This window comes from Nematolebias whitei, chromosome 5, assembly GCF_014905685.2.
Source record: "Nematolebias whitei isolate Nwh7 chromosome 5, NemWhi1, whole genome shotgun sequence".
In the NCBI taxonomy this organism is placed as follows: domain Eukaryota; kingdom Metazoa; phylum Chordata; class Actinopteri; order Cyprinodontiformes; family Rivulidae; genus Nematolebias; species Nematolebias whitei.
Genome location: NC_056502.1, coordinates 22965160 through 22983816, shown reverse-complemented (window position 1 = coordinate 22983816; position 18657 = coordinate 22965160). Strand labels below are relative to the sequence as shown.

At 39.7% G+C, this 18657-nt stretch overlaps 4 protein-coding genes across 4 annotated transcripts in view; 2 read left to right on the top strand and 2 right to left on the bottom strand.

The window, feature by feature from the left end:
• Positions 1–3441, top strand: part of proser3 (proline and serine rich 3) — a 4754-nt gene extending 1313 nt beyond the window's left edge. The window contains 9 exon segments of the mRNA XM_037676364.1: positions 110–195; positions 281–399; positions 477–534; positions 536–722; positions 813–1306; positions 1390–1534; positions 1825–1984; positions 3175–3256; positions 3381–3441. Coding sequence (XP_037532292.1) covers positions 110–195; positions 281–399; positions 477–534; positions 536–722; positions 813–1306; positions 1390–1534; positions 1825–1984; positions 3175–3256; positions 3381–3432 — 1383 coding nt within the window. The 3' untranslated portion in view covers positions 3433–3441.
• A 408-nt stretch (positions 3442–3849) lies between these two features.
• On the bottom strand, positions 3850–5319 carry hspb6 (heat shock protein, alpha-crystallin-related, b6). Its single transcript, XM_037676381.1, has 4 exons — positions 5235–5319; positions 5005–5162; positions 4143–4265; positions 3850–4046 (listed from the first exon to the last, which is right to left on the bottom strand). Exons 2-4 carry the CDS (start codon positions 5158–5160, stop codon positions 3888–3890), a joined length of 438 nt encoding a protein of 145 aa, XP_037532309.1. The 5' UTR covers positions 5161–5162; positions 5235–5319; the 3' UTR covers positions 3850–3887.
• Positions 5320–8986: 3667 nt separating this feature from the next.
• Positions 8987–12197, bottom strand: psenen (presenilin enhancer, gamma-secretase subunit). Its single transcript, XM_037676382.1, has 4 exons — positions 12042–12197; positions 11552–11633; positions 10439–10543; positions 8987–9614 (listed from the first exon to the last, which is right to left on the bottom strand). The coding sequence occupies exons 2-4, from the start codon at positions 11610–11612 to the stop codon at positions 9475–9477; spliced, it is 306 nt and encodes a 101-aa protein (XP_037532310.1). The 5' UTR covers positions 11613–11633; positions 12042–12197; the 3' UTR covers positions 8987–9474.
• A 468-nt stretch (positions 12198–12665) lies between these two features.
• The window catches only part of kmt2bb (lysine (K)-specific methyltransferase 2Bb), a 41961-nt gene continuing 35969 nt past the window's right edge, over positions 12666–18657 (top strand). The window contains exons 1-3 of the mRNA XM_037676357.1: positions 12666–12977; positions 14833–14911; positions 15063–18584. Coding sequence (XP_037532285.1) covers positions 12672–12977; positions 14833–14911; positions 15063–18584 — 3907 coding nt within the window. The 5' untranslated portion in view covers positions 12666–12671. The remainder of the gene's footprint in view (positions 12978–14832; positions 14912–15062; positions 18585–18657) is intronic.

Sequence of the window (18657 nt, the reverse complement as noted above, 5' to 3'; positions counted from 1 at the left end):
TATATATATATATATATATATATATATATATATATATATATATATATATATATATATATATAGTGTGTGTGTATAATGTAATAATGTATTATCACTATTTGTTCCTCAGGTTTTGTCTGACTCTTCTCAGAGTGAATTTGATGACACAGAAATACTTAACCTTCAAGAAAGGGCCAGCAACCTTCTTCTCAGAGGGTAAAGAACCCAGCAAGTCGAAAAATTAAATGTAAACATCCCTTGAGTTAAACTGTTATGTTTCTAACAGTGACTTTGTTGACAGTGATGGGTCTATTCCTGTCAGCTCAGATGGCCTGGGGTGCTCAGACTTTTCATCCCCAGTTACAGTAGATGAACCAGTGCAACAACCTTCGATTCCGATCATGATCAAACCAACTGCTGGTGAGTAAATACAATAAATTGACACTTTTTTTATGTTGCTGTGAAAGACATCTAATTTTTGCAGATTTGACACTAAGTATGGTTTACATCCGACGTTATCTTAGACTCTGTTTATGTATCATCTTCCCAAAAAACTCATCCCTGCTCTGGCACCTCCAGCACGTCCAGAGGAGGACATTTTGTTCCAGTGGCGTTTAAGAAGAAAGATGGAGCAAGCCAGAGAGTTGTCCCAGTCTGCTCAGTGCACCAGTTATCAAGATGCTGCTTTTAGCTGGCAGACCCCTGCTTTATTCCAGCCTTCACCTTGCAGACAACCTTACAAGGTTGGAATCAAACTGTTATACTAGTTTTTGTTAAGTGTGTAGTGCAGATTCACTCAGGCATATCTTTTCTTCTGCTTGCATAATCTGTAGCAACAACAGAGCTCACACCCTCCACAGTTCTCACAAAGAGATGTTCACCTACGTGACACAATTCCCCAACCTGAAACCAGAGAGTCCCACAGACTCTTTGACCCGTCTCCAAGTCCTCCATTTCTGTCTGTTGTTGCCTCCGGCTCTTCAGCATCTCAAACCCAGGCTCTTGCTCATGTTCCTGCTCACATGCATTTACTCTGTGATGTCCTCCCCTGCCCCATCCAGTCATCTCATGCTAAAGAGGAGCAAAGTGTTTCAAAAAGGTTAGACCAACCTCAAACTAAAGTTGTCCATAAGAAAACCAAAGTTCCTGAAGGCTTATCTGAAATCGCCAGTGAAGAACGTATGATCTCCTCACTACATGCAACAATTGGAACTGGAGAGGCAGAAGTGCACAGTCACCAAAAAGTGCCTGAGAAGAACAGGAAGAAGAACTTGAAATCAGGAAAGAAGACTACCCTGTCCACCAGGGAGCAGAGAAAATCACCAAGGTGATGCACTGAGTTATAAATAATGTACAATAATCAAGTCTGACTTCAGACTTCAGGACTGTGAACATCTTTTATTCAAACAGGAGTTGTTCACATCAAAATCTTCCAAAAATGGCCACAATGTTGAAAGAGCAGCATCGACAGGAAGGAAGCCAGAAGATTACAAATGGAAGCTGCACCAGTGATCATGAACCACGACCTTCTCCAGTCCACACTGCGTTAGGACAGGTCTGTACATACTCCAGCTAAAAAATAATAATTCCACCACTGTTCTTTGTTCCATGCTGTTCTTTGTTACTTTCCTGTTCTTAAAATTTTTGTTCACATGGCTGGAACTGAAACACCACCTACCTGCTGGAAGTGATACATGAGCTGTGTGGTGCATATCGAATACAAACATTTTGAGCAAAGTACTTTTTTTAGAAAGCGAACATAAACATCTAATGATGGTGTTACAGCAACAGTACAGCAGGTCATCTGGAATTACCACAGTGGGTTTCCTCTCTTGTCTTCAACAGGCAGTTTCTGAAGTTTTGTTCCCTGCAGCAGCTTCATCTCCACCTCAGAGGATCTGTGTGTCCTCAGTTTCTCTTCCTCACACAACCTCTTCCTCACAACCTCCACTTCCGTCACACAACTCTCTGGAAGTCATTTCACAGCTGCTTCAAGAAGCTGAAGGTGAGTTCATAGCAGCGAATGGCTGATGATCTGGTAGTAGCTGAGTGTCATCATCAACACATACATGACATCATGCCAAATCACATGAAGGTCACACATAGCATTTTCAAGGTTTGACCAAAATGGCTACAACTTTGTCATTTCTCAACTTGAAGTGATCTTATGCTAAAACTTTAAGGAATGCTAGGCTTTTAAATTTTACTGGTTTTCTCCAACCTGGTAACCCTAAAATACAACATTTTTATTTTGTGCTTATATTTCACCCCTGCTTGTTGCTGTATTATAACAACATGGCCATGTTGTTACATTGTTATTTTGTTGTTTATTTGTCATATGCAGGTTAACACAAGGTCAACAGTGCAATGAAATGTTCAGGATGAGAAGAACTGATTTTGACTCGCTAAAAACAAAATAAATAAAAAAACAAATGAAATACTAAAGCATGCATTAAGAGTACAAAATAAAGTACCAAAAAGTGAAAAAGAAAGACATAATATTCACAAGGTCCAAAAGAAATTGTAAAGAACATGGTAGAATATAATGCTACAAGTAGGATGAATTTGTATAAATGAGTATTTCAAGGTAGTAATATAAGCTTAAATGCACATAATATATATTGCACATAACTAACATAAACTACACAGATTGTGTGGCAGGTTATTGCACAGGTAGTGAGTGACATTGAGATTAACTGAATTATAGGTAAGTAGCATGCAGAAGACATGACATACATGACATACATGATACAGCCACATATCGCAGCAGCAATATTAGTTGTCACAGATGTGGCTTGGTACAATGTTATTGTCAGTTGTTCAGTGTTATGATCGAGTTCAGTAATCTGACAGCTTTGTGGAAAATAACTGTCTTTGAGCCTTTTTTGTGCACAATGACAGACTCCTGTATCGTCTGCCTGAGGGTAGAAGAGTCCTTGTGCTGGGTGGGTGTGGTCCTTAATGATGCTGCTTTATGCAGACATTGGCTGTGGTAGATGTCCTGGATGGTGTGGAGAGTGCTACCAGTGATGTCCTCTGCTGTTTGCACCACCCTCTGTAGTGCTTTCTGACTGGTGCAGTTCCCATACCATCCTGTGATGCAGCCTGTCAGCAGGCTCTCAATGACCATTGTTATGGTCTTATGTGTTTGCTAATACCAGTTTGTTCTTCATACATGATGTCATTTTGTATCAGATTCTGATGAACAGGAGTTTGAAGATGATCCTTTACTGCAAGTTCTTCGCCAACAGAGAAAATGGGTCAAAGATCAGATCAGGTACATTAATAAATAATTCTGTAATTTCAGTCATGTGTCTACAGTTTTATATAAGGTCTGTCATTTTAATTTCCTGAATCGTGGAATTAAACTATTACAAAAATCTTTTTTTTTTTCTTTTTAGTGAAGTGAACGTGATGCTGAATGAATTTCCGGAGGAGCAACAAGTTACTTGAACATATGATTCTATGTTTCTATTCTTTTTTAAGAAATAAAGTTTATTTATGTTTGAGTTCCACATTAATAGCTTGGGGATACAACATGTTTATGTGCAATAATAAATCCAGTCACATTACAGTGCATTCACACAATTTACACTAAATAAAAAACTGTTTAAACTATCACAAAAAAGTTAAATCCTGTCATCTGGACAGATCCTTCTGCACACAGAATATTTATTTACACAGGGTAGTACATTAAAATGATATGTCAGATTGATAACAGCTGAGGAATATATACAAACCACAAAGAGTAAGGAATATTAACACAGTGTCAGGAACAAAACAAAAAAATAAATACATGTTTTGGCACACATAGTGTTTTTATGAGTGCAGAAGCCTGCTGCTAATGATGTGTGTGTTCATAAGTGTCCCTTTATTTTACTTTATGGTAAAACTGGCAGAAGCTTGAGTTAAGTCAGGGGTCTGGTGTTTTCAGTTTGCTTCATCGGAGCAGAAATGACAAGAATGCCATCTGGGGAGACAGCTGACTCCAGAGCCATGACGTCCACTCCCTTTGGGATTCGATAGCAGCGGTTAAACTGCATCGATGTAAAGCCTGGACCATCCTTCTAACAACAAAAGATTTAATGCACGCTTAGAGGACGACTCAAACTAGTTATTCTAAAAATACTGGAAAAAAGTAATATTTGTTGCATCATACAAACCTTCTGCTCTTCATGTTTTCCTTGCACTTCGACAAAATCTCCCACCACTTTAACCAGTAGGTCCTCCGGTTTGAAATGCTTCACATCAACGTGAACCATAAATCCACTGTCGTCACAGGAGACCTGCCAACGTCCAGTAAGTCAGAATGTGAAAAAGGATTTCCAAATAACTAATACCTCTGGTTTTATGAAACAATCTCGTGCACAAAACATAGATTTGAAGGTGAAGCTGGCATCCAATCTGAGTTGATGACTGGACTTTTGACATGTGGGCCACCTTTAACCAGCTCTGGTTCAAAATTTAAAAAAGTGTCAGATCTAGATTATTCAACATGAGTACAAGATTCTTTAAAATGTAGTTTGAATTTTGTAACATCTTTTCTTTGTGAAAGTTCAGTAGATTTGGCACTGAGTCTGGTCAGATCCAGTTTAAAAGCATCAAAACTTTGAAAGTTCAAAGTTGGACTGAACTGTCTCACACCAAACAAATTCAAACACCCCAACAATTTTCAGTCAGGTCATCTGGACAATTTATTTTTTGCACTGAAATGTTTCACCTTCCATCCAGAAGGCTTCATCAGTCAAGGAAACACAACACAAAACTGATTTTTCCCCCAACAGCTTACTCCAAAGTGGAATTAAACCAGTTATGTTGGTGCTTAGATGGTCTCTATGGCACGCCCCCTCCTCCAGAGTCAAATAGTTTCTGATTTGTAAAACTTATTAAACAGTTCCAACTTACAAAGTTCAAACCTGACGTAGAACATCCATAAACTAAAAAAAACTGACAGCTTTTACTCATCTTCCAAATTGGATGCCATCATCAAGCTCTTCTATATTACCGGTAAATGAAACAACCTACCTCTGCAGAGCTGCCATCGTTGCTCTCTGGCATCAGTAATGATGGGGACCAGTTATAATAACCATAAGTCCCATTTAGACGAGGGACAAGTGGTGGTAGAACCTTCTCCCAAGGGATACTGGCACTTAATACAGTTGGTGGCATGAGAAAGTCCATTTCTAATCAGCAGAGAAATGATAAAGTTTAGTAGACTGCAGCTGATCTGAGACAAGTTGCATAAGACAGCTTACCTCCTGTTTGTATTTGGTTTAAGCAGGAGCTGACGCTGCTTCTTGTCCTGAATGAGCCTGGTGGAGGAATGGTTCTCTTCTTTCTCTCGGAGTGTTTTGAGAGCCACTGGGTGTCACAGCCTCTACTTTTAAAACTGGAGTTACATAATGAGTTGGGAATTCATTCCGGGACACATTGCCTTCGTTATGTCCTAAACCTTGTCCCCTTGTGTATTCTGGCATGAGCAGAAGAGTGCAGGTTGGGGTTAGACACAGCTGTTGAGGGGCTTATGGGTGATGAACCTGTTAATGAGCTCATTCTAGAGCTTTGAAACCTGTTTTTATTTTAAAGTCCATGACACAAACTTAAACTTGTTATTAGCATATAATTACCAGAGCTGTTATTGGCTTAACGCTGTAGGTGGTTTGTTGTGGACTGTCCAAAAATAAGTTCAAAACATGGACCATGGTGAAGTGATGGAAACAGACACAATGTCAACACATGGAAGTGCACATGTGCTGCCAGAAGCACGGCGTCTTAGTCATTATAGCCCACGCCAAAAGGTGAAGATGGACGAGTACCGTATTTTTCGCTGTATAAGTTGCACCTTTTTTTATAAATTAGCATGTCCTGCGACTTGTACAGTGAGGCAACATATTTATGTTTTTTCCACTTTATTAGAAATATTTAGACTGATGTCACTTATATGGAGGTGTGATGTGTGGGGCGGTAAGTATGTTTTTTTTTTTTTTTTTGTCCATGTCTAATCATATTTCATGAAGCGTTGAATGAATCATAATGAAATTTGCATAACTAACCCTTGGATGTACCTCTACAAATAGTTTTCTATAGTGTCAACCTTATTCAAGATGGCCGCCACAACAAACTGACCTTAAAAAACAAATTAAACAATTTATAACTCAGTCAGGCTTACAACAGAGTGTTTGTAGCTGAAGCTGATTGCCAAACATTGAGATTGTTCAATATTTGTTTGGGATTTTGTCATGAATAATGTAAAGTCAACTCGTCAGTTAGCAAAATAACTAATGAACAATTGGACAACTGTATGATATAGATAAAACTGATTAACTTTTGGAGTCAACCCAATTCAAAATGGCTGCCAAAACCAACTCAGATTTGAAAACAAAAATAGCTACAACTGAGTCCAACGTAATGATATATGACTAAAATTGGTTATCGCTACAAATTTTATTTTATTTGACCTTATTATACCAGGTGAAATGCTTGGGAACCAGTTTTCATTTACAATTGAACTGTTAGCAAAATATCTTATGATTTAACGGACGAATTGTAATTAAATTTTAGAAAGTAATCATTAGTACATCTACAGATTGACTTTTGATGTAAATCTAATTCACAACATCCTGATGCATGCTCAATAATCCAGGTAGAAAAATCCAAAAAAGTTCAATCTGGTCCTCTGGACATTAAAAAAAAAAAGCAAAACAAAGCAAAAGCAAAAAAAAAAAATCTAACCCACCCACACAGACCAGTATTTGCAGTTTGACTCCCATCACCCTTTGGAGCACAAGTTAGGAGTCATCAGGACTCTGTACCACAGAGCAGACAGCATCCCCACTAGCTCGGGAGCCAGGCAGAAGGAGAAATCCTACACAAAACAGGCTCTAGAGCAATGTGGATATCCTAACTGGGCCTTCCTGAAAGCAGAGAAGAAACCCAAACAGGACTCCAGTCAGCCATCAGGTGAAAAGGAGGAACCCAGACCCAGACCAGTGGTCATTCCGTATGTTGAGGGGGTATCAGAGAAACTGAGACGTTTATTTTCTAAACATAACGTCCCAGTGGCTTTTAAACCCCAAAATACATTACGGCAAAGACTGGTTCATCCCAAAGATCCAGTCCCCCGGCACAAACAGAGTAATGTTGTGTATGCTGTTCAGTGTCAGGAGGGCTGTGATCAGTCTTACATCGGGGAAACAAAACAGCCACTGGCCAAAAGGATGGCCCAGCACAGAAGATCAACATCATCAGGCCAGGATTCTGCGGTCTACACTCATCTTCAGGCCAGCGGTCACTCTTTCAAGGATGAAAATGTTCACATCCTGGACAGAGAGGAACGATGGTTTGAGAGAGGAGTAAAGGAGGCCATCTTTGTGAAAAGAAACCGTCCATCATTAAACAGGGGTGGAGGCCTCTGGGTTCAACTGTCCCCCTCTTACAATGCTGTGATTGCTAGTATCACTCAGCCTCCTGTGAACAGTAAACAGCCATCAGTGTGCTAATGATCCATTGTTAGGCTGATGGTCCTTCTTGAGCATGTGATCAGCTGGTTTTGGTTGTCAGCAGCAAACTGGTTGATCCACTCTAAGAAGGTGCTATTTAAGAGACTGAGCTGAAAACAGCACCTCAGACTGAGCAAGTCTCTTGGATGAGAGACGAAACGTTTCTAGATTTTTTTTTTTTGCTTTTGCTTTGTTTTGCTTTTGTTTTTTTTGAATGTCCAGAGGACCAGATTGAACTTTTTTGGGCTAATTCACAACAGTCGCTACTAATTGACATTAATCGGAACTAAAATAGCTAAAAGTCAGTTTTACAATTTTTGAGCGCACATTTGATGTGGCAGTAGCTGAGAGTCATCCACAGTGCACACTCTGAGTGTGACGTCTCCGCATTCTGCACAAGACTGGGCAGAATATTCACTCCAGTTTTCATTTCTCAACACGTTCCTTGAAAAATGCTGAACTTTTAATTATAAAGAGGTAAGGGGGCTTTAACTTAACCTAACAATTTAAATGAGCTTAACCTACTTTATATACCAATAAGTTAAAATTTTAGTAACTCATATTTGTGCACGAGTTTTATGAGCTCATCTGAACTGTGAAAAGCACCGTGTGTGTTGATACTTCCTGTTCCAGTCACTCTGCAGTGAACGCAGCAGGTATGTGCACATGTTCTCCCTGTTAGCAATGCTAAACCTGTCACTTCATCTGGGACTAAAAGTGGCACTGATTATGTTCTGACTCATACAGGATGACGGGGTTATTTGGAGGGATTAAGTTATTGGGTTTCATAAAGGGCGCCACCGGTGGTCTGGACTTTATGCGACACGTAAGGAATAAGGAATGTATATGATGGCAGACATTGACTTGTGAAAAAAGTTAGAATAGTATAGAAGTAATAGTGTCACATAGGTGGTATAGTGGTTAGCAAAGCGGTTGACCTGGGTTCGATTCCCAACTAACTCACATTCTTCTGTTGTGGGGAGATGTGGCACAGAGGTTAGAAAAGGTGAGCCTCTGATCGGTAAGTCGCTGATTTGAGCCCCAGGATGGACAAGATAAAAAAAAAAAAAATGGAAATATGTATCATGTATGTCTATAACATCTCTTAATGAAACGAAGATAAGTTACTGTACATTAATATCCCTTTAGGATTAATGAAGTATTTTTGAATTGAAATGTGAAGCACCCACACCTGCATCCACCTTCATTTGTCCTACTCTGGACCCTTGAGCAAGGCCTTTAACCCCCACCATCTGCTCCCATGGGTGCCCTGGATGAGCTCTCTGCTCCACACAGAGGGCTGTGGCAGCTCAGTGGTCTGTGGTTGTGTCAGGAAGAGAATCTGGTGTAAAACAATCACCAAGTCTTTGTGCGAGTTAGTTCGCTGTGGTGACCCCTGAAGAAGGGAGCAGCCGAAAGAAGAAGAAAAAAATAGTAGTAACAGTATTTTATTCAAACCAAAATGAAATTTGGTATGCACAATTACATACCTTAACACAGAAGAGGATTAAAGCCACGATAAAATAAATACATTTTTACCTTTTCTGAGAAAGTCAGAATTTCGACTTTGAACTCAGAACTCTGAAGAAAAAATGAGAGCAGAATTCTGACGTTTGTTTTCCTCGCAGAAGTTTAATAGTAAAATCAGAATTCTGACTTTAATCTTAGAACTGACTTTGTTTTCAGAAATTAAAAAAGTTTCACTGTGGCCCTAATCTTCATTACCTTAACAATTTTAGAAGACCAAAAAAAAGACAGACTTAAATGCACATTCAGCCTCAATATCATCACATTCTATAGCAGACAAATTAATGTGCCTACTCTATTAAAGATTACACATACTTCTGGGGAAAAAGAGTTTTCAGTTACACAGCAAAGTTTTTAAGATATTAGTAATTACAAAAGGACCAACATTTTTTAACTTTAAAGTGAAATTCTTTGGTCCATGACAGTGGATCATTAGTTATGAGTAAAAGCGGTGTCTTTGAAGAACATCTCAAGGAGTGCCCAGTGGAATGGTGAACGATAAATAATCCCCCACCTCCCCCCACTGCGCTCTGAGGTTCTGAAAAATGGTTATCCACGTTGTCAGTACAGTGACCCAGAACAACAGCCCCAGCGCGGATCGCTTTACATCTGGAAATAAATAAAAATAAAATCAAAAACACAAGAGATAGTTGTCAAATAAGGACATTTTAAGCATACTGTAAAAGACAATTTCTCTAGGAAACACTTTAAATTTTTAGAGACTTTAAATAAAATCATTTAAACAGTAAGCATCAAGAAAAAAATTCCAATCATTTATTTAAAAAAAAAACAACAACTTGTACTTGCTTAGTTGTCATTCACATTTTTATATAAACATTTAATAACATATAAATGGAAATACAAAGTTTTGGTAATATTTCTTTTGCTTATAAAGTGTGTATGTACTACTCATCAGGGTCTAAAACATACAAATTAAAGTTATACAGTTATATGTTTTGTGTCGAGATTAACCTGATCTTTGATTTAATCTTCACCAGACAATTCATTTGGCAAAATCATTTTTTAAGGTGTCATGGAGGGCGATATTTCATTACTTGAAATGTTTTAAATAACTGATATTTTCATTACAGATTAAATCTAGTTTAGCACAAATAAGATAAACAGAAAAAAGTATGGGTTTGTTAAAGTTCTGTTGTTTCTTATTATTTGTTGCTCTGTGACCAGTTCAAGGTGCAAGAATGTAAAAATAATGTTTTTTAAACCACATTTTTACAATTTGAATTCAATCAACTCGTCATCCCATGTAAAATAAGAGTTTTGGAAACCTCATGTGGTTGTTTATAGAACTGAAGCCAACTGATTACTCCCTACGAAAGGGAGGCTCTTACATAAAAACTTATAAGCCTTAGGCAGCTGCTTTTGTATTTTCATGTAGACAATGTACGAGAACTGTAATAAAGTTTAACACTTACATGTTTTAATCCTCGTCTGTTCAGTGTAGGGTGGCTTGATAAAGGCCTCTCTAAAAAACCAAACAACGTTCACGAGCCACAAGAATGGAAGACAGGCAAAACCACCTGAAAACAGGGAACACTTCATTTATTGATAGAAACACTGAAATGATGCTAACCAGTTCTTCTAAATATTGCTCAAAGTATTGATCAACCCCTCTAGTCACTGATTTTTGTTTATTACACATGCGTAAAATCAGGCACCACACGTTTCATTATCATACCTATTTCCGGTTGGCTTTCAACTCTATTGTTTTGGTCCTTTACACTTACATTTTTATTGACTTTTAGATGCAAATGTATATATAAATTACTTTTATTAGTATATTACAGTGTGAATTTGATGTGCAATGTTGTTGGGTGTTATAATGACTGCAGAGCACAGCTGAAACAGAAGTAGATTTGAACACTGTTTAGACTACCGGTACGTGTATTTCAATAATACACGTTCAAGTAGGCATGAAACTATCTAGACCACAAAGCATTGCAACATACTGACATTGAGCATGCACATTTGTAACTGTAAAAAGGTCAAATGGAGGGTTAATTAGGGTTAGACTACAAAGTAAATAGTACTACAAACCTGCTTTGTCATTACTTACATATATTTATCTTTTAAAATCAGTAAAATCAATTTAAGGCCATTCCACCCTGAACAAGCCCGATCTCGTCTGATCTCGAAAGCTAAGCAGTCAGGCCTGGGGTTAGTACTTGGATGGGAAACCACCTGGGAATATCAGGTGCTGTAAGCTTAGAGGGGCCGCTGTGGTGTAGAGGTAGGGCAGCTGATTTGGGACCAGAAAGTCGTGGGTTCAACACCCTGCTATACCGACATGTCGTGGTGTCCTTAAGCAAGACATCTAATCACTAATTGCTCCTCGGCGCTTGCATAGCTGCCCACTGTTCCATCTGGGTGTAAGTCACGTGTGATGGATTAATGCAGAGAACTAATTTCGTCGTTGTATGGAAACATACAAATTATGATAACAGATAGCACTTTCTCTTTCTTTCTTATTTTCTTTCAAGTCAAGTAGTGAAAGTAAACAAAAACATTTGTTTGAAAGATTAGCCCACCTAAGTAATATTTTCTACATAGGCTGAGTTTATCCTCGTTGGGAAGTCGTTCCAGGTTCATCGTGAACTTGCAGGGATACTGCTGTAGAGAGAAACAAAAAGCTAAATAAAGAAAAAGTCATTTCCCAGACGAGGACTTTTATTCAGCCATTAAATCAGCACAGGTACCACAAATATGAAACTACAGAAAAAGATAAACAGTGCTCGTTTAAGTTCTAGATGTGACAAACCTTTAGTTGAGATCGACAGAAGCGAGGGACTTTTATGAAAAAAAATTGTAAAAAAAAAAACAACCAACTTTGGGTCACCTGACAAAGTGGATATGACCGTAAATGCTAACGATAGTTACGTTAGCTTTTATTTAGCTTAGCAATACACCGCAGAATGTTCCTGCTGCTTCGAGCTGCATGAAGCTTCCAGATCCTAAATAAAACCTTTACTGACACTTTCAAAACAAAAAAAAATACTATATATTAGTGTGATAACATACCTGTTACTTTTAGTCTGACTCTTTCACAAGAACAAAAACGCCAATCGATAAACAACTAAACACTTCCGCCTACTCCTTCTTCTCTTTTTTTCTTCACCGCATTGACTTTGGTTTTACTTGATATCGCATGCCATCCTAAAGTTTACACCGCCCTCTAGTGTTCTGGCGTAGATAGCCCCACAATAAAATGACGTTTGTTGCGGTCCTTTGAAATATTTTTATTAAATTAAAATGAGTCCTGACGATTAAATAAAAATATCATAGAGTGGTTAAATGCGTCAGTAAGCCTTTTTATAAAGCCATTTCAAAACTAAACAAATTTATTAAAATTTACAAATAAACAGGAAACAAATCAGGTAAATGAGTGTTACCTAAACGTTAAGTCAAGTCGAGTTTTCTCATTATCAGCGCGACTGATAAACTTGGCCTTAATTTTGAGGGGCAAAAGTGCTATGTTTAAGTTTTAGGGGTGACTGTTTATCATTGAAAAACTCTGAACACTGACCTTGTAACCTGTCAACTAAAGAAACTCATTTTCCCATGCACCACTGCGGCTCCCCCCTCCCAGCTCGCGCCTTCCCTCTTGTCTGTCCTCGAACTGCTAGCCGACGGTGTGTTGTTGTTGAAGCAATGATGGCGGCAGCGGGATGCGGATCAGCAACCGCAGCTGCCGTAGGAGGCCAAGGTGGAACCGCTACGGCCAGAGGTCGTTTCCCCGGTCGGCCTTGGTCATCACGCAGTCGTTTGCGTTCGGAGAAGCGATGGCAGCTCGGGCGATCAAGCTCAGAGGCTGACGATGTGACTACCGGAGGGCCAAGGCCCGCAAACCTGGGTCCTTCGTTAAACGAAGACCAGTCTCACTTGCGCCTACTTGGGATTGAGGCAAGCCACAAGATCCTTGGGCAAGCTGGTTATAGTTCTAGTGGAAGCGAAGAGGTAAGGTACCAGTCCGAGGCAAAAATCGATTATTTTATTTTTTTATTCTGCCTTTTTATGCTTTCATTAAGCGCACGATGAAGTGCTTTACACGGCAGTGTGACTAGTGCCATGGAGAAATGTCAACATCCTACTAGCTAACGTTAGCTTAACGTAGCTAACACGTTAACTTGCGTTAGCTCAGTTCAGCATTCATTTAATGAAGGGTCGTAACACAAAATGTCAAATTGAGACAGTAAAGCTGTTTTGAGTTACATTAGCACTGTGTTCTCACTTGCTTATTGGGAGAGCCTAAATGCGTAAAAGCGAAACATGGTTAACTGTTAAAAAAAATTAAGAGACAGAAAGATAAAATACTAATTTGTAAACAAGCCCCGCAATTATTTTCATGTACGGCCCACTCGTTACAGGGCCAGAAGAGCAGTTAGCCTGCTGCTAATAGCCAACACAAAGGGGGGGAAAGCTCCATACGTACTAGCCGCTAACACTTGTTTTCGTACGCCATAGTCGAGCGCTTCTCTAAAATGGGTTTAAATCTAAAGATGGACACGAAGTAGAGGTCTCCGATAACTAAACTTGCAGCTTTGAAGCCCCTGTTTGCCGTAAGAAGTGATAGACGGTTTTCGCTAGAATGTGATGGCTAACTGTTAGCTCGTGTTAGCAAACACAGCAGGTTTAAATGGTACTGCCGTGTGCCGAAGCTAGCTGCACACACCTAAAGTTTTAATCGTCCCAAGCAATCACCGGTGTCTTCTAGTCCTCACTCATGGGAGATCTGGTACAACTACGAGGATAGTCTGTTTGGAGGTTGTTGCAGCTAATCACAGAGACGCACTTCCATGTGATGTAGCTTTCGGCCAAATTTGTGAACCATTAATTCCTCTCTGAGCTTGCATGTTATGGGTGATTATTTTGTTATACATAGATCTTGATCAGCACATTAACTGATTATTAAAGCTTTTTTAGCTTGTATTAGAAAATGCAAAGAAAGACTTCTACACCCTGGAGTGCAACATGAGTATTATTGCACAATACACACTGTCAGTAAAAAAACAATTTAATACAATAAAACGTTTCTTAATTTGAAAAACTTTCCTATCCTGACAGTCTTTTAAATAAATATAGTGTTGATCGTAATACAGCAACAACAACAAAAAAGCTCAATGTTGTAACTACATTATCCATGTAACTGCACATGCAGCAGGTACGCTGCTGTAAGTGCTTTTTGTTAAGACACAATGCTTTTGCAGCTGTAGTTGGTTTGAGAATAAAATGTTGACAAATATATACTGATTGAAAATAATTTTCATGAGTTAAGTGCAGCAGCTGATGTAAATAGTAATATAGACATGGGATTGTCACATAATGTGACTTATGACAAATAAAGAAACCTTTAACACTATAGTTTACAGCACTAACACCACTGCATCACATGCAGCTGTATGTATCACATCTGGACAGACAGTTGTGCAGTGTCAAACTATGTTTTACTGTTTGGGTCTGATTTGCTTTTAAGTTAAATGGTTTGAGACAGTACCCCCGTTTTGCTTTTATTATAACTTTAAAAAAAAAGGTGTTTATATGAATATAACAAATATAATTAACATTCTTAATTTCTTAGATGCACATTCACTGTTTGATTTTCTTTGCTGATTAAATCTACGCAATGCTTTGCTTTGTTACTCCACTCCTTAGTGGGAACTTTCAGAAATAGTGTTTATGATCATCACAAAACTTTTACTCTGTCATTGCAATGCTTCTAATTATAATTTAATAACGTTTACTTGATTTTTTTTTTTCACCAGCTTTTGTTAGGTGGCTTCAAACCTTAATTACTTTCTATTTCTTTTCGAAGGGTGATGATTTCAAAGGATTTGAAGCTGAGAAAAAAGGCTCAGTGGAAACTGTGACATCACAACCAATTTCTTCCAAAGGTAAAATATAGCTGTAATTTCATTCCTTGGGATATTTAATTAAATGCACAAATAGCACTCAATTTACCTGACTTGATTCCAACACTGTATGAAAGCTACATTTTAAATACCAAAAATGTAAAATACATTAAGTGTAATATATGTTTTGTAGGTGATGCTGTCAACACAAAATCTAGACGAAAAAGTGAGAAGCCACCGCGAAAAATACCAGCGAAGGAGGAAGCTGTCCCCCCTGATCCTGTTAAAGATGTTAAAGCTGTGCAAGAAGTGCAGAGCGCGGCTTCTGAAATAAAGCCAGCAAAAACTTCAAAAGGAAAAAACACTACGGATCGACAGTCCGCTAAAAGCAAACCTTTAGCAACACCGAGGATTACAATAAAGTTAGTGGCCAAAAAGAAAGTGAAAACTATAAAAGAGCCTCAAAAGAAATCAGCAAAAATTTTGAAGGCGAAAGAAGAAGTGCAGGACCTGCCTGTTGTGAAGGACATTCAGGATGACCAGATTTTAAGTGCTCACATCAAATTAAAAGCAGAAACATTTGTGGACGAGCAGCAAGGCACTGAGGATAAAGGAGCGAAGACCATGCCTACGAGAAGACGGGGGAGGTCTTCTGTGAAGCCAGCACCACTTGTTAGCCAGACTACTGCCAAAGTTGTGGTCGATGACCAGAAATCAACAGAGAAAGAACTGACTGACACCAGAAAGGACAGTGAGTGTGTAGAGCCAAAACCGAACAAAAAGGAATTAAAGAAAAAGAAAGTGGTTGCTCCTCAGGGTTCTGCAGGTAAACAAGTGACACGTCGGAGCAACAGAGTTACTAACCCAGTCCTTAAAACAGACACAAACAGTGTACCTGAAACAGAAAATCTGAGTAAAACTACTACTGTTCTGACAGAATCTACATCACAAGTTCCAGATAAAGTTGAGGCCAAACCATTAGCTGGTAGAGAAAGACGGAGGCAAAGCAAGCGGCTAAATAAAAACGCTTCAGTGCCAGAAAATCAAGACTCAGCTTCCACAGAGCCTGATCATTTGGCTATAAAAAACAGAGACAATTTGTCTTGTAAAAGTGAGGAAATGAGGGTTCCAAGCCTAAAGTTAATAAAGATCAAAAACCCTAAATACGATCCGCATGCCAGTGCGAAGACTTCATCTCGCAAGAAAAAACGAAGAAAACATATCTGGACTTTAGCGTTGATGAATGAAGGGGGTCAGACTCTGGGTGCTGGAAATGAGGTCAAAGTACCAACGGAGGCCGTTTGCAAAGTGGATCAGCTCCCTCCCAGTGATACCAGCATCACCAAAAGTGTAAAACGACGGGGTAAAAAATCAAAACAGGAGAATATCGACGCACAGCAAAATGTGACGAGCATTGAGAAGGATCTCCAACAAAACGTTGTCTTGGAAAAATCAAATTCACTGGAGCAAGCTGAAGTAGAACCCACACCTGAGACGCCTACTCAAGAAATGCCTAAAATTGATTCTGGAAAGGTTGTACCACCCCTTCAAATCAAAAAGGTTTCCTCACCCAATAAACGTAAAAGCTCAAAGCCGTCATTTTTGATCCAGCAGGTTAGCTCTGTGCCCGAAAAGAAAGAGGATGTTTTGAAAGATCCAGTCGAAGCTCCTGAGGATAAGTCGTCTTCTTTGGATGTTGAGGCCGCGCCTACAACAAAACTAAGGAGACGGACATCAAATCTTGATTCACCACAAACAAAATCTGTCCGCCAAAAGCCAGTGACTACTCAGAAACGAAAGTTAAGAAACAGTGCACGGGAGGAAGAGGCTCCGCAGGCGCAAGTCGAGTCTTCTCAGGTTTCAACAGAAGATTCCACCTCACAAGCGCTTCCCACAAACACTTGTCACCTTTCGGCTGAGGCTCCACCACAGATGACCACTGTAAACTCCTCCGAAGTTCTCGAGAAGGACACCTCAAAGATTACGCACGATCCTGCTCAGTTGCCAGGTGCAGTTCCTGCGCAGTTGCCAGGTGAAGTTTGTCTGCAAGAGGAAGAGAAAGAAGTAAAGCCACAGCCTGAAGAGGCTAAACCCTTACCTGTGCCTTCCAGGCCTAGAAAACCTAGAAATAGTAAAGTAAGGAAAAAGAAGCGTGTTCAGAAGAAGGTGGTGGCTGTTTCTCCTGATACAACGGTAGACGCAACTCCTGTTGTTGATTCTATTGACTTAGAGCCTGTTCAAAAGGAAAATGCTCAGCCTCCAGCCATAGAAGTAAGTCAGCCAGAGGCAAAAGAAGGTGCACTGCAAGAGGATCTAACAGAGACCAAACAAGACACTGGACTAGTGGAAGAAGAGCATAAACAGCCACCAGTTAAAGAGGAACCAGATATGCAGTTAATCGATAGTCAGCCTTCAGCCGTGTTGGAAAGTCAAGCAAGTGATTTAAAAACATTAAAGGAATCTGCCAAGAAATTAAAAAAGAGACGCAAAAACTTAATTGGACAGCGTCCAAAATACAAACGCAGAGGCAGAGATGGGAAGTTTGCTCTTAAATTAGCTAAACGTCAAAGGGTCAGTGAGGTAGATGATAACAATTCGGAATCGTTGGCAGATCCTGCTTCATCTCCGAGCTCTAAACTCATTGGAATACAGAAAAAGTACAAGAAGAAACAGCCAGGTCTTCATTTTATTGAACCCACAGGGTCCAAATCATCTCAAATCATTTCTGCACTGATGGAAGTGGGACAGGAAAAGGGGAGTTTGAAGCAAGAAGCAGCGGACACCCCAGTAGACTCAGGACAAACGGATGTGAGCGCTCAGCCTGGTAAGTCAAAGTTTGTCAAAAACATCAAGCACTTCATCATGCCCGTTGTAAGTGCTAGGTCCTCGCGAGTTATTAAGACTCCGCAGAGGTTCATGGATGACGCTGGGATGTCTGTGTTACCTCGAAGAAACTCCCCGAAAAAGGGATTACAGCTGGGCTTGCCAGTTCGTCCAGTAAAGAGGCGAGACGACGACGCAGACAGAGCCATATCCCCCATCTTTTCCATGGATGAGGAAGATATACTGAGTGAAGCTCAGTTAGATGTTGATGTGTTTTCAGCTCAGGACCTGGACGACGAGCTCGATTTAGCAGAAGGTCTGTTTTCTGAGCGAAAGTCTGGCAAAAATGAACTGAAAGAGCCCCTTCTAAATAACTCGAGCTTCAAGTGGCACCTTTCAGACGACTCTAGCGAGGAGGTGTATGCATTGGACAAAATCCCAGAGAGCAAATGCGACGACCTCTTTTTATCATCTACGATGGATAAAGCTCCAGAACCACCACTGGACCTTGTTGACTCTTTGAAAAAGAAAAGTTCACCCAAGTTTAACAAGCAAGCAGCTCATCTCAAAATTTATCAAAGACTAAAGAAGCCGCACCTGGGGCTTCCAAAGAGCAGAAGCACACCAGAGGTTGAGCCTGTGAGTAAGCCGCCTCAGCCTCCCGTTGATTTAGCAGAAGGACTGGATGATGAGGTCATGAGCATAAGTCTGAGACAGCGGGACACGAGCACAGAAAAAGACAAGTCCAAGCTCAAGATCGAAGACCTTGATTCTCCTGGAGTGGTGAGAAAGGTTGCTGTGTGCGTTCGGACCTCCAACTCCAACACACTTACTTTACAACCAAGCCAAGAGGAAGATTTAGCAAGAAATGACTCTGCCCAGCTTGACTCAGGTAACAGTGTTAAAATTTAAAATGCATCAGTCGTGCAGCTGTAATAAAATGACAATAGTCGACTTGATTTACA